The sequence below is a fragment of the Cupressus sempervirens genome, chromosome 1, assembly GCF_028749045.1.
Source record: "Cupressus sempervirens isolate cs-2001-9-10 chromosome 1, ASM2874904v1, whole genome shotgun sequence".
NCBI lineage: Eukaryota > Viridiplantae > Streptophyta > Pinopsida > Cupressales > Cupressaceae > Cupressus > Cupressus sempervirens.
In genome coordinates, this window is record NC_143118.1 from 557,953,769 (window position 1) to 557,978,840 (window position 25,072).

General features: G+C 37.1%; 1 protein-coding gene across 1 annotated transcript in view; it reads right to left on the bottom strand.

Annotated features, from left to right (window-relative positions):
* The window catches only part of PA200 (proteasome activating protein 200), a 290,511-nt gene that overhangs the window by 102,504 nt on the left and 162,935 nt on the right, over positions 1-25,072 (bottom strand). Inside the window, exons 22-26 of the mRNA XM_089830694.1 lie at positions 2,849-3,017; positions 2,724-2,767; positions 2,505-2,547; positions 2,248-2,381; positions 2,067-2,161 (exon numbers count right to left, since the gene is read on the bottom strand). Coding sequence (XP_089686820.1) covers positions 2,067-2,161; positions 2,248-2,381; positions 2,505-2,547; positions 2,724-2,767; positions 2,849-3,017 — 485 coding nt within the window. The remainder of the gene's footprint in view (positions 1-2,066; positions 2,162-2,247; positions 2,382-2,504; positions 2,548-2,723; positions 2,768-2,848; positions 3,018-25,072) is intronic.

A 25,072-nucleotide genomic window follows, 5' to 3' on the forward strand; every position in this document is an offset into this window, starting at 1 on the left:
CACCATTCATAAAGAGTTCTCAGATGTAAAGGGCCAACAAAATTTCATTTTGTACCTATTAGACTGAAGGTGGGGATATAACATAATAGGAGAAACCAATACTGATCCTGTTGGAAATCTCTCAAGAGTTTATTCCAAATAGATCTAGGATGTACTACTGAATATAGCTTTGGAGAAAACCTTAGGTGGTGTAAAGCTTTAAAATGGGTGATTGATTTATCCCAGTACAAGAAATGTATACATAATTGCATACTCGCACATGAAAACAAATAAGCATAAAATTTAGCAACACTAAATCAAAGATGAAATTTATTGAAAAATCATATGAAGGAAACATGCAATAAATGGGAGAAAACGGGTGAATGGAGAGTATATATAAAAGGTATCCACTTGTGAAATAAGCACTCCAATGCTAAGAGGCATAGCAGTATAAAGCATTTCAATTTTCGACTGTGTTGCATTCCAAAGGTTGCACTTGTTCAGTAAAAATAATAAAGAGAATGTACGCCCACGCAAATATGAAAAATGCAAAACAAAAATTCTGGTTTGCTGACAGGTGAAAAATAAGCTAATGGTAATATAGCGTGAAGGTCATTAAAAAGCAAGCATTACCACAAGAAAACAGCACAAAACTCCAAATATATTTTTCTCTAAAAACTTGTCGAGCCTATGATGCAAAACATGAGTGGTTGAAGCATGGCATATCAACTCACAACTTATCAATTAAGGAGCACATTAAAGTGACAAATTATGTTCAGAATTCTTTTCACATTCACTTACAACTTCAGCTTTGGGGTACAGGTAGATTTCTTACTTCATGTCAAAGACTGAGGCCTGGCTTTCAGAACAGAAGTCAGAAAGCATTGAATTTCACAATGAAGCATGATTCTTGAGTCTCAAAGAAGTTCTGGTATACAGAATTTATATAAAAAGATTTCAACTTTGTCACAATAATTTCTCTGGATATTGTTGCAAATTATCTGTTCCAGCATGAAAATGATGTGAGAATCTTCTGTTGTGTGAAGGGTATATATGCTTTGTCAGAAATCTATGAGCCAAATTGATACATGAAAATCAATATATTTATTTGTGTTAAGACATTGTAACTTTGGTCAGATATTCAGGTAATCAGTTGTATAAAGATAATTCTATCACCTCATATCAGAATCGAAACTCTATGCATTCTGAAATCTGTACTAACAGATTCTGATTATATCTATCCTCTCTTAACATGATCGTATGAGCAGATCAAATCATGATCGAACATGCCATTGGTGAGCCTCTCTGTGGATCGGGCAAATGATCTATATGGCTACAGCAGATCGGCAATTTGCCTAAAGCTATATTAGGCAATGTATTAACTAAACAAACTAAAAATTACTTTCACTGAGTTGTTAAATATAAAGTCATGTCATGAGCAGACATGAGACATGTCCACTCATGACATGCCCTTTGTAATCTTGCCTCTTTGAGGTAATATTAATATCTGATCGATCAGACGAAAAGAGCATATCAAAATCAATTAATAATCTTTCTTTGGAAAGTTCGGCATATACAGACATGCAGACATAATTACATTCTCACATAGAAATCAGTATTTCATATAATACTCCAAATCGATTCCCTCAAAAGTATATAATCCGATTATAACCTGCCTGAAAGGAAATCAGTGAATTAAAATCTGCATATAATAACAGTCTGATTAAGAAGTTTAATATACATTTACAACTTGAGTAGTCAAGGCTCAAGCTAATCAAGAAATTCAGAAAATATTGATCTATATATAAAAATATGCTTAGCCACTATCATTAAACTTGGCTTCCAATGACTGCTTGATAAGCACTAAATCAATAATGACAGGGAGATGCCCTACTAAAGTTTCTTTACAATCAAATTGTACCTTTGATCTAATCAGATGAAACCCTTCCTGTTTCTATGGCATAAATTGTTTCCCTTAAGAATTATTGAAACTAAATCTTCAAAGTGCATGAGTATAATTCTAATTACCAGAGGTAGCAACATCTATAACTTGTCAAAATTATGAATGAACAAAAAAAGAAACTTACAAGCCACTTCCTCCCTTGCTATTGATGCAAACTCAAAATTGTCCTTTGAAGGAAGTACCATTAGCAGAAGTATTCTATGTGCCATCAAGTTATATCTGATGAAAACAAAACAAGAAAGATTCATGCAACATTTTTTTCATTTATGAAGCCTTGTTCCAGTTAATAAAAGAAAGAGACTAACCGCCAATGCACATTTTGAATATCAGAACTGAGGGATCTTATTTGAGTGATAATGCCCATATATGAAGACTTGTCAAATGACTCAGATTTGTTCCTCGGCATACCAGTATACTGAAGGTTAAACCCAATAAAAAGCTATAACATGCCAAGGACATTGGATTTAGCATTTTTCTTTATTAAAAATGCAATTATAATTCTAAGTACACATGAAATAATGTCAAACATAAATTCTGAAATGTATTGCCTGGTTGGTTGTACCTCACTAATGGCTTTTTGAGCTTTCAATGATTCATGATGAGAGCTGCATTTGATGCAAATATTATCAGAGGATATAGAAATCTAATGGAAAATCTCATTTTAAAAAATGAACAAAAAATTTAAACTACAGAAAGATCTGTAACCAAAAAAAAGTTTTGGCAATGATATATCTTGTTCCACTGGATATTTATCAATGCACTACTCATTCAAGAGTTATACCTCCCAAGTAAAGCTAAGACAAATGATGAGAAAGCACTCCAATCCTGAAATATTGACAATCAGACTCAGAAACAATTATGAAGACTCAGACAAATAAAATTTACAGCCTCGGCACTTTTACAAACCTTCGATATGTGTCGCATGACAGTTCTGGATTGAAGTATTGCACATGCACCCAATGCAGCATGTTCGGGTGTTCCTGGGTTCCCTAAGCTTCCTGTGAGTTTTGGCATACACAATTTGATGAGAGATGGGAAACGCTTCAGCAATTTTATGAGAGACCTTCCAGCCATCCTGTAAATATCCGTTCCATTAGAATAAAATAAGATGTATTAATTATTAGTAGATTCTAGTTTCAACCCAAATGTTATGATTCATAAAGATTTCAAATTGATTTGAAACTGGTACTCTGTTTAAGATGGATCTCAATTAACATAAAAAGTAATGGATCGAGAGTTATTTTTTGCAGGAACAAAAGGCGAATTACTCATCACACAAAAAGTGACTGAGAAGATCACCAAAACAGGCCAATTTAAACAGAGACATTTAGTTTTCAATTTATCAAATCAAGTAACACAAGTAGTGCCCACCTTAGAATAACAGAGGAGGTAGTTGTAAGATTGAGGAATATTGCTGCAAATATAGTGTCAGACAATAAATTGAACACAAGTGAAAGCATATGCACTACTATTTAGTAACGTATGCATGGAAGCTACACAAGGCATGTTCAACAAGACCTCTAAGATGCAGTTTCAACTTCATATGTTTGACAGATTTGAATACCAATTGAGTGGACTAAGAATTTGTTCCTTTATAAAAAATAAAGATACTTCAAACTTTAGTGATAATGAGAAGCACTCTGATAGAAAAAGGGAAAACTAGTTGTGTGTCAACAGATTTGTTGTATTGATTGAGGCGGAGTATTATTTCAGTGTGCAAAGAGATTTGCATTCGTGAGTTTCAAATATAGAGAGAATAATTACATGACAGAACTGGTTGTTAGTACAAATATCACGTACAAGGCATCTTGTCAACTAAGCTATGTAGAAAGCATGTCTAACAATTGCTACAAATAGCTTAAATAAATCTTTCAATCATTACATCAAGACTAGTATTGTCCATGAAGAAAAATGATGTCACAATACCTTAGTGGATGGACCACATCGCCTAGAATACACACATGAAAGACAATGCACATCCACTGTTACGATCAAGTAACACTGGTGGGGGTGAATCACTGTTGCAACACTTCTAAACTAATTTAACAAATTTGCAACTTAACCAAATGCTACCATAAATTGTAATGCATAAAGTAAAGCATACATCATAGAAGAACTCATTACACCATGATTTGATCTCAAGGAAATCCCGGCCAAGGGAAAACCCCAATGGGGATTGAACCCACAAGATTATGCACTAATCTGAAAGTATCTCTATCAGGAGGTCTGACCCAGTTAGGATTCGTTACATAGTATTTAGTACATGTGACCCTGTTAGGAGACTTGACCCTGTTAAAGGACAACAACCCTGTTAGGAGTTGTGATAACAAAAAGAGAACTCACTGCTCAAGAATGAAGGTTATAGCTAACTTCTGGACTCACTGTCCAAATACAATAGAAGTATTACATCAAACATAAACTATTACAAAGCATCACAATGCCTGATTAGTTCCACTGAAGCTCACATCTTCTCTGATTTGTAATTCAGCATCAAGGCTCACACATCACATCAATATATCATCACAATACATCCACACAGGCTCGCATGCCAAAAAGTCTTTTCTTTATACCCTTATAATTCATTAATCCAGACAGCTTTAATAACTCTTCACAAAACGTGTCCATTCATTTACAGAGTAAAAAGTTGGACCACAATATCCAAGAGTTAAATCCTTGGATGTCATCTAACTATTGCTAAGCAATTGCATTGACTAAGGCATTTCAATTTTCTAAGCCAAAATACCCGATTACCAAATCTATCCTGAAACACTATCATACTAGAGTCTAGACAGGTTCTGCTTTGCATTGCCAAGACGCATGCTAGACTTCATATTAACTCAAGCGATCACATGTGTAGCTCACACACACTGTATATATCATATTCCCAAATATGTCACTTCATCGGATAAGCCTTTTATTATCACTGACTAAAACTGTCCAACTGTATACTGCATTTCCTTCCTACACTCGGGCATTTTTTATATCCTTATCATACCAAAATTGATTGTCATCACAAGCGATCACGCAAATGAGATATGTTGCTATCAATGACAACATCTGATCACTCACTTGACAACATCCACTTCCTAAAATTAGTTATATTTGTTCTAGTTTGAAGAAAGCATATCATGCCCCTACCACGATTATAACAAAAAATTGTCTTATTTAAGACTTCAAAATCTTTTCCATTGCCTGAACAGACAAGACAAAAGGAAGCAACAAATTGATATACTATCATGCCATGGATGAGGCACATATGCAAGAGATCTGTGATTTTAATGAGTTTTATTAGCTAAGTCATAAGCATCAATTCAGTTATGAAGAGGTGGCATCTTAATTAAGACTTCAGCATCTATTCAGTTATGAAGGGGCAGCAGTTAGTATAGAAGGGGTACCTCATTATGAAGGCATTCTTGACCAAAGGTTTCATTTGTACACCTCCACTTGAGGGCTATTTAAAGCACATGCTCATTTGGAATAAGGCAGGAATAAAGCAGTTGGCATCAATGTAGTGCCTCTCCCATTTGACTTCTGTAAGCCATCCCAATGGATGCAACTTTGTTGATCTCTCCTTGAGAAGGGATCATGATTGTGACCATGAGTAGTCTACACCGTTAAGGTGATTGGATTTATGTCTCTATATCCATTGCTTTGATTATGCTTTGTCTGATTTATGAGATTATGATGTGATTTATGGTTCACTGAGGTTTGTGCCAGTGATTACCAAGATCGATGTGGTATCATGAGGTTGTTCTGTGATTACCTTGAGAGGTGTGCAGAGATTGCATTGTGTACTGTTACCATGCTACACTAGACTAGGTTCCTGTAGCAGTGGTTGGGCAAATTTATGACTATACTCGCATATGTGTTTTAAGTGTCTTTTCATGTTGTGTTAACAACCATTATTAAATGCTTAAATAATTAGGAAAGGATTGTCCATGTCGGATACATTGGTTATGTGCTGCAGATATCTACTTATGTTTTACATTTGAGATGACACAAGGGTCAAATGTTATACCTTGATTTCAGTATCATTGATGTTAGACTACTATGTTGTTCAGTTGATCATATTGCATGATGATACCGTTTTGAGATGACAGTGTGTTTTATGATGATATCCGGTTATCCAGTATTTGGATATATCTCTGATTATGTTAGGTGATGGATTTAATGCTATTGTTATTTACTTCATTCCTGCGTTGTTATGCTTTATGCGAATATGAGTGATATAAATAGATTATTTTGATATAATTAAATAAATGGTTAAATTAGGTGATTCAATACATTTATTGCTGAAGCTATACTATTATATGCAATTGCACTTGATCATGTTGCTTAGTGTGCAGGATTTATATCCCTGGCAGTGGCACATGGAGTTAGTGATTCAGCCATTCATATTTTGCCAATGTCGTCTCTGTATGGTCGACGTATCCTTATTTTAATTGTTTAATTAAACCTTTTGGTGATTATTCAATCCGAACTCATTTGCATTGTGTGATTAGTCCAATGAGTGTGCCTATGCATTTAGAGGTTCGCAATATCGCGAAAGTTGTTAAGGAAATTTATGTGTTTTTGGGTTTTCAAGCTTTTTAATTGATTTATTTTAATTTTTAGCAGCTTTCCCATAGATGGATTGCTATTTCTAGGAATAGCCTATTTTCGTTTGGGTTGATTCGAGGTTTAACTAGGCTGGCTAGTTATTTGCCCTAATCAATTATTCACTCAAAAAGTGAATAAATATCCAATAAGGAATTTAATTCCTCACTTCTCACTTTCGAATTAGAAAGTTGGAGAGTAAAACCAAAAATCCTCTTCATGAGGATTTACAGTTTTGTTCGTTCTGGGAGCTATGGGCGTGGGATCATCGTGAGATCGGGCTCATTGGATCCGGCTCGGGGAAACTTTGGATTGCAGCAATTTTCAGCTACTTCTGCAAGCTATTTATTTTATGGTTCAGATTCTCGTTTTGCCCTTTTGCCTGTGAGGTAGGGCTTACCTGTTTTATTGTTTCTACTCCGAATCTGCTTCTGTTTTTGGTAGCCGTTTGTTAGGAGGCTGACAACTAGTGTTCCCCTCCGTTTTTGTTTGTTGGTTCTACCCGGTTGGTCAAGTATGAGCATTTTCCTGTTTTTCGAGATGAGCGTTTGGGGTTTTGCACAATTATGCTGTTTGTTTTTGCATACAGTGTCTGAATTTATTTATTTTTTGATTTTTGGGGTTTTCCTACCTAAAGACCAAATGGGTTTTAATTTTGAAGTTTTCCAAAATTTGGGATTTTTACCTTGTTTTGTGTACCGCCCTATTTTCTCAGGTCTCCTTGGCACGAGTTGGGTCCTGGACCTAGACTATTCGTTTCGATATCAGTTAAACCTTTATTGCACTTTTATGTTGCATTGGGATGCATGTGGCATCCGTACTTTCGACTTTGTGTTCAGTTGGGTGATTTTATACCTAGTGTTATAGTTTCTTTTGGACCCTTGCTTTTGTTTTGTGAACACTAGGATTTGTGTAGAATCCATGCTCCTGGATTCAAGCCGGTTGAGTGAGTTCATGATGTTTGGTCTCGTTGCATCATTGGGATTCATGTAGAATACATACTCCCAGATTGAGGCCGGTTGAGTGATTTTATGATGTATGATTTTATTGGCTTTGGGATTCGTGTAGAATCCGTCCTGAGTTGCTTTCAGTTGGGTGTTATACTTTGCATTATGTACTCATCCAGTCCTTGTGCCATGATCTTTGTGATGGTGGTGCGCCACACACGAGTAAGTGTCCGTACATTTGTCGAGTGACTTGCAAGCCCTGATCTTCCGTGGTACTTTCGGAAATTATCATCATTGGGGTTGGGTTGGGAATATGCATGCCCACAGACACTTGTCGTAGGATGAGCATGAGTAGGGTAGGTAGCATATGGAGGAGGCTTCTATCTTGCAGCCCAACGATCATGGCGCCATGGGTTGGCAGAGGGATTTTTAAATAAGTGATAACTAAATAAAATATGTGAGTGGTAATTAAACTTAAGATAATAAAATGTATGTGCCGAGCCTTTCCTTTGAGGGATGTTGTATCCGCACGAAACGAGCTTGGGCTTGTTGATGCCAAGCGGCTCTCCACGATGTCAACCCCTACTTGGTAGTCTATTGAGTGTCTAACCAAGACCTGTACTCCTTGCATTGTCTTAGGTTCTTGGTTACAGCCATCATACTGTGTGTCGTGAGTGTTAGCCATGGATGTTGTTTTTGTGTGTTTGTGGTTGGATCATTATCTCCATCAGCACGGCGAGTGTGGACCTATGGGTGCCACATAGTTGGGAGGCGTAGCTATCTTCACCACTGCTAAGGACTAGTGTACACAGACGGTCTTTTATCCTAATGCGACCGTTGCTGGATGTTTTCACTTGATACTTTGGGTTCCAAAGTATACTTTCTTGTGATTATGCTTTCATTGGAATGCTTGGATATCATATTTAGATGATGGTAGTTTATTTGATGCATTCCCATATTATGATGTTTAGCATATGACTAAAGGATGTGAATTGTTGTATTGGATTATCTATTGCTTATTGGTTTAGTATGTTAGATTTCTTTATTATGATGATCAGCATGTGATAGGTGATGTTATATACTTTAAGGATTATCTTATGCTTTACTACTAGCATGTTAGATTTCCTTATGCTTATATTGTAGTGTGCTTTAGTAGCGACGTCCCTATTACAATAGTACCGACGATCTGATCGATGGCTTGGGATGTTACGCGCAGGGAATGGCTAGGATCCATAATGGTTTTATGATGCTATTGACGGTTGGGAGGAACTGCGTACTTAGTTTGATTGTTCAGTTATTGCGATGTTATTTCTATACATTGCGATGTTACTTCTGTACACTGTAATGTTGCTTTCAGTACATTAATTTACTACTTTGATTTTAGATGGATAGATGTTTCTCTTTCTTGTTCATGGCACCTTGTTGTTTATGCACTCGAGTGTTCATTCCTCGAACTATGTGGATCCGATACTCCTCGGTGTGGAGGTTTTGATCTTGGTTTGCCTCTTGTGTTTTCCTTTTAGAGTTTTCCTTATTTTCTTGGGCGACCATGTCTCAACATGGGGCGATACAATAATGTGTCGCATGCCCATTGGAGTTTTGTCGTGCATTCCCTGATTGTATCACATGCCTCTTGGAGTTTTGTTGTGCGATACTTTCCAGTATCGCACCCCCTTTGAAGAAGTATTGTATGATATTTGTAAAGTATTGTACACCCTTAAGAGAAGTGTCACCCAATCCTTGAAAGTGTCGCCCTCCTTCTTAACAAATATTGCACGATGCTATAAAGTATTGCTCAGTGCTGATTTAAAGTATCGCCTGGCTTTTGCAAAACCTTGTGCGAGCGGACAATAAGCACTTTCCGGTAAGACCTAGACTTTTTGGGAAGCGTTTTGGGTACCCTCTTAAGTGTTCTTCAATCCTTTGGAGTCGCATTTTGAATTCGTAACGTTCTGATTCGGATTCAGTTATGTGTCCTTTGTTTTCTGTCAATTGTTTAGTAGTGGTGTTTGGAGATTTGTTGGTTGCTCAGATTGTTGGTGAAGTCTTCCGTTGCGATCTTTGTGATCCCTGTATGATGTTGTCATGTGCATTCATACTTGTAAAAATAAATATATCTTGGCTTGAATCGAATCCTTGTTCCAAGGATCTCCGGGCGGGGCATTACATCTAGTATCAGAGCCCATGTTCAAACATTGGGATCTCTGTGTATATGTTGCCCATATGGTTGTTGCTGCGTTGGTTGAGTTCAAGTGCCTTTGTGAAGAGCTCATGATCTTCTGTTGCTTCAGTGTCTACTTGGGATGGACTTGCTTGTCCAGTAGATGCAACTAGATCTATGTGAGGAGAAGGAAGTGAGTCTTCCCTTGTTCTGTAGATGAAATCGATGTGCCTTTGTTTAGTTGGTTGCGTGTGTGACCTTTTTGGATGGAACCACTGATTGGTGTCCATGTGTTGACTTCGAGTGCCTCTTTTGTTTCTCCTTGTGGAGTTAGGTGCATTGTTTCCCTATTTTCTCCTTATGTTAAGTAAATAAATGAATCTTATTTGTGATTCTATGTTATATCGTTATAGTAATGAAATGGTTCTTTCATTGAAAAATAAGTGTTTATTGTGAATCATTGCAAAGAAATAGGTTTTGCATAATATCCTTGGGTTAATGACTTAAGTCCCCAATCTGAATGCTTTATAAGTTTATGGAAATTGTATTAAATTGATGGATATCTAAATGTTGCATTGCATAGAAATTATTGTTGTTTGCATATACATAAGGTTACTGATGGTACACTGCTTGATGTGAGTGAGTGTGTTCTCTAACGTTGCTGGGATGATATAATCCTTAGCATTGTGTGGTGATCTATCCCTCTTGTGTGACTGTTCTCAATCATCACATGTAATGTGATTTAATTGATGCCTTATTTTATTTGTCTGGAGGTACTTTCCTCATGTTGTTGGGCTAGCATTGGCTTTCTATATTTTCCTCTCTTGGAGTAGTCATCAAATTTTCTCTATCGCTCCCTTTGTGACAGTTGTCACGTTTGACTTTTGTTGAAATGAGCTCTTTTGTGATTTATTGTTGGAATTGACATTCCCCATTTGGACCTTTTGTTTTGGTTCATGATGACTATTCTGAATGTGTTTTAATTGTTGCCCGGTTTTGTGTTGTGACTCTACCATGTTCATCTCGAACCTCTAGTGGTACGTATAAGATATAATATCATGGAGAACATGCTAGTGTGTCTTTGATAGTTTTAAAGTTGTTAATGTAATTGGGTGGTTTAAAAGATGAGTAAACGTAATGTTATTCTTGAAAGAAATTGAAAGATATGTACTTGTTTTATAGTGACTCTTGTACCCTTGCTTTTAAAACCTTTCAATTTCATTGTGCATTAGTGCTTATGTTAGGTTTAACTAATGAAATTATGGAAGAGAAGTAATGATGGTTTCTAGTGTTTGAACTACCTTTCATTACATGTCTTATGTTGTTTTGGGCATGTGCGTTCTTGAGTGGTTTTGGACATTTTGTCCATCGCTTGTCATGGTAATCAAGACTATTGTTTTTGCCTATGTGGTTTTGTCTTGAGTGGTGACTCAAACTCTTAGGTATTAAGACTCTCTAAAGTTCATCATTTTGTAGGCCTTGTCGATATCTTTCCAATGCTTTTCGAATGGAGCCGATCTGAGTCCGGACGTGAAAGTTATGGCCTCCGGAGTGAAGGCAATTTTTGTGCTGATTTGAAATTTCGCAAAAGAACTAGTGATCATGCACTTTCTCGCCTAGTTCATTGCACTTTCTCGCCTGGTTTATTGAGAAACTTCATGCGAGAATGTGCTAATGCAAAATTTCTCCTAGGGAACAACAAGCATCTCATTCGCACTTTTGAAGTTGCTGGTCGATGTTCCAAGTACCCTTTATCGAGTAGAGGCCAATTCAGTCATGACATGTCATATTTATGGCAATTGGAAAAGTTTAACTCTTCATGTTATTCTTAAGGGAAGAGTTATCTAGTCTTTATAATCTACTAGGTACTGTTTGGGGTTCATGCTTGGGTTTTTGTGTTTCCTATTGCACTGATCCACCTTCATGAGGTGAAGTGTAGCCTATAAGTGTGCCTTGCTCAAGGTTGATGTTGCCTTGTTGTTTGGGAGTGACTCAGTTCTTCGATGAGTCTCGATTCTCCTTTTTGGATGTTGACCTTGGTGCACCTCTGTATCCTTTTCTCTCTTGCGAGAGTAGGCTAGCGTGGTTATGCCACTTGCTCAGTTAGTGTTTTCAAGTGAGTATGTCGATGGTTGGTGGAATTGTGAGTTCCCTAATGCATCTTGGGCTGATTTAGTGCAAAGGTTGAGGGAGAGACTCCCTCTCAATCCTATACTCTGTAGTTTCTTTCTCCCTAAGTTTGTTTCTTTAAGAGGATTGTCTCAATCAAGTTTTCTCATTGACCGTTGACTTGAGGTTGGAGATTGAGTTTAGTGATAGGTTGGGTGTGGTTTTCCCAGCATGTTGCTGGAGCGACTTGGTACCATTGCACACATGTTACCATCTTATGAGTTGGTATGCAGATATTAAATGATTTGTACACTATCGATATTCTTTACTACCTTGTGGAAAGGTGATATCTTGTCTGGTTGGGTTATGTAACCCTAGTCCCAGTGTTATTGAGCTTTTGTACCTTATAGAGAGACTAAGTGCTCCTACATTTGGTGGTTAGTAGTGGTGAGTAGTCTTTTGGAGTGTGTAATTTTTTAAGTAAACCGTCATCCTCTTTGTTCAAAGGGTGAGTTTACGTGGATTCAAGGATGCTCATGTGTGACATGACAGTACTCTTGGGAATTTTGGGATGGTTATGCCCCATGATTCCAACACTTGTTGGACGCGCGTCATGTTTTGACCTTGTTTTGTTCCAACATAGGTGGCCGATCTTTTCTTCAGAGAGATATTTAGGTTACATGGCCTACCTAGTTTTATTGTCAGTGATCAAGATAGTAAATTTATGAGTACTTTTTGGCAGGAATTGTTTAGGTTGTGTGGTACAGATCTTACATCTAGCACTAGTTATCATCCACAGATAGATGGGCGGTCAAAGATTGTGAATAAATGGATGGAAGGATATCTGAGGAACTATGTGACTGCACAATAGTGGGTTTGGGTCAAATGGCTACATATGGGAGAGTATTATTATAACACCACTTATCATGTGTCCATCAAAATGACTCCATTCATGGCACTATACGGTTATGAAGCACCTAGTTTCATGGATCTGGTTTTGGGGGATAGTAGAGTGCCCAAAGCAAAACACTTCTTGCAGGATAGTCAGGATATTTTGAAGGTGCTCAAGGAGAATATACAGCTAGCCCAAACTCAGCAAAAATTGTATGCTGACCAACATCGGATAGAGCGCAGCTTCGAGGTTGTGGATATGGTTTACCTGAGGCTACAACCATACAGACAATCATCACTCAAGAAAAGCGGAGCAAAGAAGTTGAAGCCTAGGTTTTATGACCCTTACAAAGTGATTCGCAAGATGGGCGAGGTTGCTTATGAGATTGAGCTTCCAGAGGGCAGTCTCGTGCATAATGTGTTTCATGTGTCAAGGCTTAAGAAAGTCATCAGTCAGAGAGTTGTGCCTTCAGTAGAATTGCCACCATTAGATAAGGAGGGAAAGCTCGTATTGATTCTTCAGGCCATTCTGGGTACTAGGGAAAGGACTCTGCGAAACAGAGTGATTAAAGAATATTTAGTCAAATGGAGATATCTACCAAAAGATGATGCTACTTGGGAAAGTGAGCAGGTGCTATAGCAAACACGACTAAGATTGCTTGAGGACAAGCAATTTCAAGGAGGGCAGACTGTAATGTCCATCTTTTATTTAATTAATTAAATTAATCACTGTATTACAAGGGAGAAGCTTTTAGAATGTGTATTAATTATCGGATCGTCGCAAGATCGGGCTTGTTGGATCCGGCTCGTCGAAACCTTGGATTGCCGCGATTTTCAGCTACTTCTATGGGCTGCTTATTTTATGGTTCAGATTCTCGTTTTGCCCTTTTTAGCTGTGAGGTAGGGCTTTCCTGTTTTATTGTTTCTGCTCCATTTCTACTTCTATTTTTTGTAGTGGTTTGTTAGGAGGCTGAGAACTAGTGTTCCCCTCCATTTATGTTTGTTGTTTCTACCCGCTTGGTCAGGTATGAGCATTTCCCTGTTTTTGGGATGAGGGTTTGGGGTTTTGCACCATTATGCTGGCTGTTTTTGCATACGGTGTCCGATGTAATGTCCCTGTCTTTTAATTAATTAATTAAATTAATTATTGTATTACAAGGGAGAAGCTTCCAGAATGTGTATTAATTATCGAAAAGGGGGAAGCCTCTAGTAATTTAATTTTCTAGAAACACAATTAATTATTGTATTGCAAGGGAGGAGTTTCTAGAGAGTGCATTAATTATTGGAAGGGGGAAGCTTCTAGTACTTGCAATCAATTAATATTTGATTTCCTTCTAAAAGGGTGTAGGAAAAGTATAAATAGAGGTGGAAGAGTCATTGTTGAGCATCGGCTGATTGTGAATTGCATTTGATAAAAGCTTGGAGGTGTGAGTTAGAGATTTGGACTTGGCATTTGAGGACGTTCATCCTCTCTTGTAACATTTTAGATGTCATTCCCTTGGGGTTTGGCCTTTGGAATCCATTGCTATGTATTAATTTTATCATTTTGAGAACTAATAATATTTCAGCAGCGGTTCAATCTTCAATTTGCATAAATTCCTTCTTGCTCATGTTATGTGGATTGAAACCTATGCAAAGACATTAAAATCGTTTTCAGCAATTGGTTAGTTCTTGGGCATTTCCAGGGTGCCCATTACATCCGAACTTATTTATTTTTGGATTTTCGGGGGTCTTGTACCCAAAGGCCAAATGGGTGTTAATTTTGAAGTTTTCCAAAATTTGGGGTTTTTACCTCGTTTTGCGTACCACCCTGTTTTCTCGGGTTTCCTTGGCACGAGTTATGTCGTGGACCTAGATTATCCGTTTGGATATCAGTCAAACCTTTATTGCACTTTTATGTTGCATTGGGATGTGTGTCGCACTCGTACTTTCGACTTTGTGTTCAGTTGAGTGATTTTATACTTGGTGTTATGGTTTCTTTTGGACCCTTGCTTTTGTTTCCTGGACACTAGGATTCGTGTAGAATCCATGCTCCTGGATTGAGGCCGGTTGAGTGAGTTCATGATGTTTGGTCTTGTTGCATCATTGGGATTCGTGTAAAATCCATACTCTCGAATTGAGGCTAGTTGAGTGATTTTATGATGTATGGTTTTATTGGCTTTGGGATTCGTGAAGAATCCGTCCTCCCGAGTTGCTTTTGGTTGGGTGTTATACTTTGGATTATGTTCTCATCTAGTCCTTGTGTTATGATCTTCGTAATGGTGATGCGCCACACACGAGTACGTGTGTGTACATTTTTCGAGTGACTTGCAATGCCCGATCTTCCATGGTACTTCCGAAAGTTATGATCATTGGGGTTGGGTTGGGAATATGCATGCCTACGGGCACTTGTCATAGGATGAGCATGGGTAGGCTAGGGTAGCATATGGAGGGGGCTTCTATCTTGCAGCCCGGCAATCATGGTGCCATGGGTTCGCAAAAGGAGTTTTAAATAAGTGATAACTAAATAAAATGTGTGAGTGGTAATAAAACTTAAGCTAATAACATTGTATGTGCCGAGCCTTTCTGTTAAGAGATGTTGTATCAGCACAATCCGAGCTTGGGCTTGTCGATGCCAAGCGACTCTCCATGATGTTAGCCCCTACTTAGTAGCCTATTGAGTGTCTGACCAGGACCTGTACTCCTTGCATTGTCTTAGGTTCTTGGTTACAGCCATCATACTGTGTGGCATGAGTGTTAGCCATGGATGTTGTTTTTGTGTGTTTTTGGTTGGATCATTAGCTCCATCAGCACGACGGGTGTGGACCTATGGATGCCACATGGTTGGGAGGCGTAGCTACCTTCACCACTGCTAGGGACTGGTGTACAGAGACGGTCTTTTATCCTAGTGCGACCGTTGCTGGATGTTTTTACTTGATACTTCGAGTTCCGGAGTATACTTTCTTGTGATTTATGCTTTCATTGGAATGCTTGGATATCATATTTAGATGATGGTAGTTTATTTGATACATTCCCATATTATGATGTTTAGCATATGACTAGATGATGTGAATTGTTGTATTGAATTATCTATTGCTTATTGGTTTAGCGTGTTAGATTTCCATATTATGATAATCAGCATGTGATAGGTGATGTTATATACTTGAAGGATTATCTTATGCTTTACTACTAGCATGTTAGATTTCCTTATGCTTGTATTGTAGCGTGTTTTAGTAGTGACGTCCCTATTACAATAGTACCGACGATCTGATCAGTGGCTTGGGATGTTACACATGGGGAATGGCCAGGATCCATGATGGTTTTATGATGCTATTGATGGTTGGGAGGAACCGCATACTTAGTTTGATTGTTTAGTTATTGCGATGTTATTTCTATACATTGTGATGTTACTTCTGTACGCTGTGATGTTACTTTCAGTACATTAATTTACTGCTTTGGTTTTAGATGGATAGAGGTTTCTCTTTCTTGTTCATGGCATCTTGTTGTTTATGCACTTGAGTGTTCGTTCATCGATCTATGTGGATCCGGTACTCCCCAATGTGGAGGTTTTGATCTTGGTTTGCCTCTTGCGTTTTCCTTTGAGTTTTCCTTGTTTTCTTGGGCGACCATGTATCAGCATGGGGCAATACACTAATGTGTCACACGCCCATTGGAGTTTTGTCATGCATTCCCTGATTGTATCACATGCCTCTTGGAGTTTTGTCGTGCAATACTTTCCAATATCGCACCCCCTTTGAAGAAGTATCATACGATACTTGTAAAGTATCGTACGTCGTTAAGATAAGTGTCGCCCAATCCCTGAAAGTGTCACCCTCCTTCTTAAGAAATATCGCACAATACTATAAAGTATCGCTCAGTGCTGATTTAAAGTATCACCTAGTTTTTGCAAAAACCTGTGCGGACGCACAATAGGCACTTTCTGGTAAGACCTGGACTTTTTGGGAAGCGTTTTGGGTACCCTCTTAAGTGTTCTTCAATCCTTTGGAGTTGCATTTTGAATTCGTAATGTTCATATTTGGATTCAGTTATGTGTCTTCTATTTTCTGTCGGTTGTTCAATAGTGGTGTTTGGAGATTCGTTGGTTGCTCGGATTGTTGGTGAAGTCTTTCGTTGCGATCTTTGTGATCCCCGTATGATGTTGTCATGTGCATTCATACTTGAATATCTTGACTTGAATTGAATCCTTGTTCCAAGGATCTCCGGGCGGGGCATTACAATCAACAACAAGTTTATCATTAGACATCGGCAATCGGGCATAAATATATCAACCAAAGTTTACTCATTGTGCAATGCAAAAAAATGATATGATTGAATACATATAGTCCATCAATATTTTGTGATTGTTTATATATCGTTTATTATAATGCTAATAATTAATCTAGGTTATCACTTATTCATTGAAATCTCTTCTAATCCACCATGTAAGAATTAAGGACCTCAAAAGGTCAGCACATACATATTTATCTTCTAAGAAGCCCACTTCAAGTTGGATGGATAAGAGCTCCAGCCACTAGAGGCCTGAGGTCAAATTTGGATACTTTGCTACCTTGGGCTTAGTTGTAGTGGATTTAGGGCCCAGTATTGTGGAGTCATAATTAGGGAAGCAGGTACATATTCTCTTTCTAAGTAGTCCACATTGTGCTGGGTGAACAAGAGCTCCTGCCACTTGGGGCTAATAGATCGAGTTTGGATACTCCATGCTCTTTGGTTTAGCTTTGAAGAATTTAGGGCAACCTTACATGCTCCCTCTCCAAGACCTAATATGGTTGTTATCGGAATGGACCTATTGATGCCTAGCATTTTAAATGATTCATTTAAATACATTAAAATGATTAGAAATATATATGCATTTACATGTTACCCCAACTAGATTATAGAAACTTTTGATAGAATTATGTTAAAGTATGTTACTGAACATGATTGCAGGATGGGTCTATCTTGCTAAAGACATTTTATTGGTAAAGTTATAATTATGATTATATTACAACTCTTGTTGTGATTGAAATTGTGATTCTAGGGAAAACATTAGGGCAATACTGAAGGGAGCAATTACAGAGCATTTTGTTTACTAAAATTGATTTAGCAACTGCATAACATTAGGCTTAAATTACATAGAAAAATGTGTACAACAATATTTGATTCTTTACCAGCAGTCAAGTTCTTCCACTAGCAAACACCCTGACCATCTTTAGAACAAAGGCAAATAATCTTTTAAATTCTTACTTTGTGGTGATTTTCTAGATGCATTTTGACTTTCAAAAAGAAGAACATGATTATTAGTAGCATGTTTATCTGATATGATGCATCCATTATAACCACATGCCAATCTGCATCTTCTATCACAAAATACCCCCTAGAATACGATCATGATAGAAGATGCATATCCACTTTTGCAAAAAGATTATCGTTTGAATAGCTTAAGCGTGGAATCATATTTCCTATGACTAGATACTCTTAAAAAATATATTATTAAGGCAGATTTACTGACACAATCATAAATTTTGTCAAAGGAATCATGGTTAGGTTATAGGTTCACTTGGTACTCTTGTTGGAGACTAAGGTTCAATTTTCCAGTAGGGCATCTTAGCACCTATGGATGTGTTGGGAGTGATATTTATTCCTTTACTAGTGCTTCTCAGTAGGCTTTTAGGCAATGTAGAAGCACAAGTAGGAAAAAAGAGTAGCTACCCTATAGGAGAAGAAAGGATAGAAAAGAAAGCTAAAGGACGTAAAGGAGAAATGAAAGCCCACCAGAAACCACACCCAAGTATCACCACTGCTTCTAAGGGGTGAAGACCCCGTCAACAACCATCATCAAATAATCTTTAAAAAATGCAATGCTACCTAAGTTTCCAAGTTAAAGGCAGCAGGGAATGGGGGGACAAATATTCAGGACAGCAAAGAGGACAACTATATAATAATGGGGGAAATTAAAATATGTATGGAAGTTTAAAATATTCATACAAAAACATGGATAAAGCATGCACTTTTACATTATACAACCTTAAAATACAAGAATTGGCAGAGTTCATATGCCAAATGTGTCTTATTTTGAGAGTCTAAGTCAAATTGCCTCTAGAATTCAAAGTCAAAGCCCCCTAGGCATTCCCAGTCCCCAAAATGTACCCGGGACAGGAACAAGTGAAAAAAACTAAAGAGTATTGCATCCCCAAATAATTTAGAAAAAAATGTTACACTTTTAAACTATGGTACCCAAAGTTTTCAAGGCAAGGACAGTGGCAGTACATATTTCTGAAAAGGGATTTATTTTTAAACATTTTTTAGGGGAGGACAAGGGGCAGCAATTAAAACAATAGGAAACTTTTTTAAGATATAAAGAAATTCCAAGTACTCATATCATAGCACTGATAAAGCATTAATCATAGACATTGTAGAGGCATAATACATAACATTAGACTTGATTGAAATTTCACATGATTTGACAAAGAAATTAAAAAACATTATATGCTTTAATTGTCATTGTGCATACATATTATACAAAAGTTGCAACAAAATACCCAAAGCTTGCAGGTTTTAACTACAAAATGAAAAACACAGAAAACATATCACTGCCCCTATTCAGCAGATCCATCAGGTAGGTCTATATCAAAATTGAAGCTCGAATCTAACTCGTTGCCGGTATAAGGGTGTAATAACCCCAACCGATTATAACTTCAACAAACACCAAATTCTTTTCTAATTCAGTTGTTTGACATTTCATAAAACACTTTGCAAGCGAGCTCTGATACCACTATAATGAGCCTTGCTGGCTCTCAAACAATTTGTGATGAACAATTGATTTCTTTGTTTTTGATGTTTTGCAATTTTTGATACAACAATATAGTAGCAAAACAGAAGATATTGCAATAATAATTTAAACTCAAATATTTGGAAATTACATAGGGAATATACCGCTGCAAATTCCAGATTTTAATATCAATTTAGATACTGAATATTTTCACAAAATATCAACAACTTGGTTGATAAAATATCCCCTATGATCGAAATCAACAATACCTAGAAAAATTAGAAGCTACAATCCATGAACTTAACATGTAGACATGCCTTGAAAACCCTCTAAAATGAAGACTAACAGCAACAAAAGCATTCTCCAACAAATAAATGCAACTGCAGATATGCTGCTCCCAAAGTGCATATAGAAAATAATGCCCAACAACAAATATAAATGGCACTCCACCAACTCCAAATTAACCAGCAAATAATTTGATATAACAATTCCAGCGAATCCCTTCACAAATTTGAGACCAACCTCCAGCACCAAGAAAAATTAAACTTCTCCTTAGCAAAAATTAATATAGTAGGAGAAATGACAAATTGTATATTCAGCACAATTTTCTAAGAAATCTCGGAATAATTCTTAGAATTGAATCTATAATACTTCAATTGTAGATCCCAAACCCTTATACTTCAACAAGGGCATAGAAAAATCAGAACTTCAGAAACGTCACAAAGATGACAAAGAAAAATAAGATTATCAAATAATTGGATGTTTTTCTCATCAAATGTCCTCATATTTATAATCTCCAAATGACACCAGTTTCCCAAAAGAACTCCACTTAAGAAGCTTTCTCTACACAACATTAAAATATAATAAAGTGCCATTAACATAATTTATTAATTGTTTTTTGCTCCAAAAATGACATTTACCACATAACTTAATATTCTGACATGCAAGGCCACTATTTCTTGTTCCCACGATTTAAATTTTTTCGTCCTGATTCCAATGAGCTATGATACTGAGGTGACCGATCAACAATACCAACAAAAATAACAACCTCAACGTATTTAGATGAATAATAATAATAATTCACCCGTCTTGTGAAAACAACTGAAGAGGATCAGAATTGAAATCTGACAACACCAAAGTGATCCTGATGATGAAAGATGATGAATGAACCTGACGGTGTGACTTACTATAAATAAACACTCCCTCCAAGATTCTTGGAGCCCAAACCGAAAGCCCAAAATAAAACTGAGAGTTTCACCCAGCTCCTCTAATTTAACTGAGCTCATCAGAACCAACAATTTGACTTACTATAAATAGTAAGTCCCTCAATTGGAGCCAAAACACAGCATAAGCTGTTAAAAAGCCTATAACCCCACAACTGAGACCCTCAAATCCCATTGTCAGCTCACAAGGGTTACAATGGTGAACTGACCAAGCCAACTATAGGAACCTGCTAAAAATGGGGGCATTAAAAAGGGGATGCCTCAAGCAATGGAACCCTAGCCAATCCCTCATCGATCTCTGCATCATAGGTATCTACATCCCAACATAAGACACTAGCAATATTAGCCACACGCAACTATGTAGGACCACTAACTTCTCCAATCGTCCATAGGAAAGGTTGCTCCTCATGACTAATTTAATGGAGTTATATCAATTCCACTCTAGCGGTCTATGAAAGAAGACAAATTCCAAGTATCCTCAACTTCGGTGCATCTTTGCCATGCGAAGCCCACCATACAATACAGTCAATTTTAGAAAATAACTTTATCCAACCTTGCTTCTAATTCTCTTACAAGTGGACCATGAAAATTGATAAATGCAAGCCACTATGTGTGAAGAAAAGTAGATTCCTCTTCAGTATAAATTTTTTGAAGGGCCTCTTATTTCACCTCTTCATCGTGTGATGGAGGCACTCTTTCAAGCTTAGCTACATAACATTTGTGATTGAGACCATAGGCTGCTATAGGCTCTTCTCCTAACCACTAATTATTCATGACTAAACCACCCAAGCACCAACTCACAAAAATAAATTCTTTACTTACATTCTTTTTTTTAAGGTTATCATTATTGCTTACAAGTTTTTGAAGGTGTTCTTTGGAGCTACATGGTGGTAAGATAATGTTATGAATATCAAAAATCTTCAAAAGCTAACCCCCCATATTTTGTCTCTACCTTCTAGCACTTCTAAATGTGAATGAAACAAAATTTGTTTAAGGCCATTCATGAAAAGCATCAAGTGACCATGAAAACATCTAAATAACGGTAATAACCTCATATTTGTGCAATACAACCTTCAGTTCACATACTAAGAGTGAACACCAAGTCATCCAAGAAAATGATTTAATCGCCAAAAGTTTCCGGGGCAATCTTATGAAAAAATCGTAGAAACGCAATGATAACATTGCCATAAAACCAGTGGGAATAAAAAGCTAACACTATAACTCATTTTATACATGGTTTTTTACTAATAAGGTTTCATTTTGATGCGACATAAAAGGTGACAAGAAGAAAAACGAAAAGGCAACAAGACCAACAAGATTCCATTTTTTATCTAATGATTGGAAATTTGGAGGACACGCGTAAGATGCAAGGCATTGTTGAAAGCTGAAACTTGAAACTAAACCGGATACAAGTCTATGTTGGTTATTGCCGATCAAAGTTTCAGGCAATCTACCCAACTCTTCATGCATTTTTAGCTAATAACTACGAGTTTGCAAGGGTTTGAGGTAAGTAAAAAAATCATTAAAATATTTTAAATTTCAAAATACATTTACATTATGACAGAATTGAGAATAGTATTAAATTTTAACAATTTACAGTATAGATGGACATGCCAATATTTAATAATGGTATAAATAAGAATAAATGGTATTTACATAATATAAACAATGGTGTATCGTATTACTGTAATACAATAACATTTAATTTGAATAATATAAATACTGTTATTATAAATTTTAAAATTTATAATCATTAAAAATATTACAAAAATACTTATTTGTATTTTATTATTGAATTTTATTACTTAATACAGAATAATATTACAGAACCGCCATACCATGCTGAGAATGTCTGTGCATTTTTAGGTGTGATTTGTGCACTTTCTATTGTTTTCCATAGATGTTTGGTGCTGTTAGGTAGTCTAGAAGTTGTTGGAATGAGTTTGGGATGTTTCGGATGCCATTTTAGGTCATGTTGAGGTCGTACAGTTCGTAATAGGAGTTCCAGACCTGCATTATGACTGAAATGTATTAAGAGCTTAATGCTTGGTGATTCCAGTGAATTTGATGAGCTTGAGAGTCATATTTCTTGTGCTGCGCCAGTGGTGACCCTTCAAATGTGTTGTTAATTAAGTTAGATAAGATAAGATAAATTTATTAACGTCCAACAAAAGACCACCCAAGGGTCTATGGGACTGGAAAGCATACAAGCAGAGAGATAGCAAGCTACAAGAGCACCAAATAGTGTCTGGGAAAAAGCAAATAGGAAATAAATGAAACAGAGGAGCAAGCAACGAGGCAAGGACTAGGGATCCTTCCTCGGCTGAAATAAATCAAGCACCGACGGGTATGGCCTAGGGCCGAGCTGCTGGTGGGGTGTCACTGACGAATAAAACTGCTGCGAGGCTTCACAGATCTGGACTGGTTACTAATGGAGGTGGAGGACAGTTGCTTCATCCCCAGCACTATAGAAGAGGGAAAGAAAAAGTGGTGATGAGTTGAACTGGGGCCTCATCTGGGGGAAGCTTTCTGGGTGAAGTTCTTGGCTGTCCTGACTCAATACTATTTTTTAAAATTTATTAAAGAATTATTTTATTACTAAATTCTAAAAATAGTAATTATTCAATACAAGAAGATTTCCTTTAACTAATGACAGCAATTATGTTCAAAATAACAAAGTCGTTATTAAGATATTTACATTCTCCAATTATTTCTCTTGTTGCATTTTTGCTAGGTTCTCTACCTATTTCTGTACAAGAAGATGACTCGTGGCAGAAAGAGGGGTAGTTAATGGAAACATTGGACACCAAGACCAAATCAAGATGTCAAATGTAACCATTGCCCTTAGCAGATAACTGGGGAGCACAAGTCAATTGCAATATCACCTTGCAAAGATCCAATGTTGTGATATTACACCATGTGGTGGCTGCCCCGAAGAGGTTACAAGGGAATCGTTAGCAAGCTTTGAAGCATATGCACAAAAGAAGGCAGGAAAAAAGAAGGCATCTAAGGCAATGGCAGATATATAAGTTATGCAGGGTTGCAATCAGGTTTGGAGGTTTCTTATTCCATTTGGCCACAGGTATGAGGATCAAGAGATTTGAGCATACATGTTAGAGTTTTGGGTTCCAAATAACACTCCTAGAAGGTTTTGCATGGAACAAAGAGATGCAACATAAGTCAAAGTTGGCAGTTGCTAGATTTTGATAGTACAACAATATTCCCTTCAATGCTTTATGTAATCCATATTGTGATTAACCGGTCATTGCAATGACTATAGTAGGTAAGGGGTTCAAAGCCCCGAGCCGTTCTAAGGTGAATGGGCAATTGTTGCAAGATGAGGTCTAAAACATTCATTGACTTGTGAAAGTGCAATGGAGAATTTGGGAACCAAATGGTTGCACCACCATATCTGATGAGTGGAGAGATGGGAATAGCTCATCAACTTCCTAGTTCCTTCATGGGGATAGTTAGTATTTTTTTTAAAGTTGGTGTCTCCAGATAGGTGAAAAAAGTAGAGACTTTGTGCAACATGTTGTATGAGGTGGCGATGGAAGTGGGAGTGGGCAATAATGTCCAAATTGTGACTGATAATGCAGTTGCACATGTCGCAGCCAACAAACTTCTTATGGCTGGGCATCCGACATTTTTTTGATGCACTTGTGTTGACCATTGCCTTGACTTGCTCCTTGAGGACATAGGGAAATTGAGTTGGGTGGAGAAGGTGGTTGAAGATGGAAGGAACATCACAAAGTACATCCACAACCACACATTGATCCTGAGCCTTGTGAGACAGCACATTGATGATAAGGATCTTGAAGGATCAAGGTTCACACACTTTGCTACTAATTTTTTCACCTTGCAAGGCATATAAACCACATTGCCCAATCGAAAGAGGATGTTTGTGAGTGAGAGATACTTGGAGAAGTCCTTATGACATGAAGCTTGAAGAAAATAAGTTTGTAAAGGCCAATTTTTATATTAGATTTGCCAAGATGATGGATGGATATCAACAATGTAAATTTTAATAACTCAACTAATGATTTATGATTTAATTTTCCAATATTGCAATTCACTTATTCTGTCAAAAAAAAATTATGTCTAGGTATCAGATTCATTGGTGAGGATTCTCTAAATGGTGGATGGGGGTAAGAACCCTCTGGGGTATCTACATGAGGCCATGGATAGGACTAAAGAGGTCATTCAACACTTGTATAGGTCAAATGAGACCAAATATGGATCCATATGGTGCATAGTCGATTAGAGGTGGAACAAAAAGACTCCATCAGCATATTCATGTTGCTACCTACTACTTGAACCCCAAGTTTTATTTATCCAAAACTTTAAAGGCAAAAGCAGAGGTTAAGGTTGGCCTAGACGCGTGTATTCACATATTAGTTTATGATGAGTACCTCTAAGATCTGATAGTTAATGAATTACAAAGCTGTAAGAAGG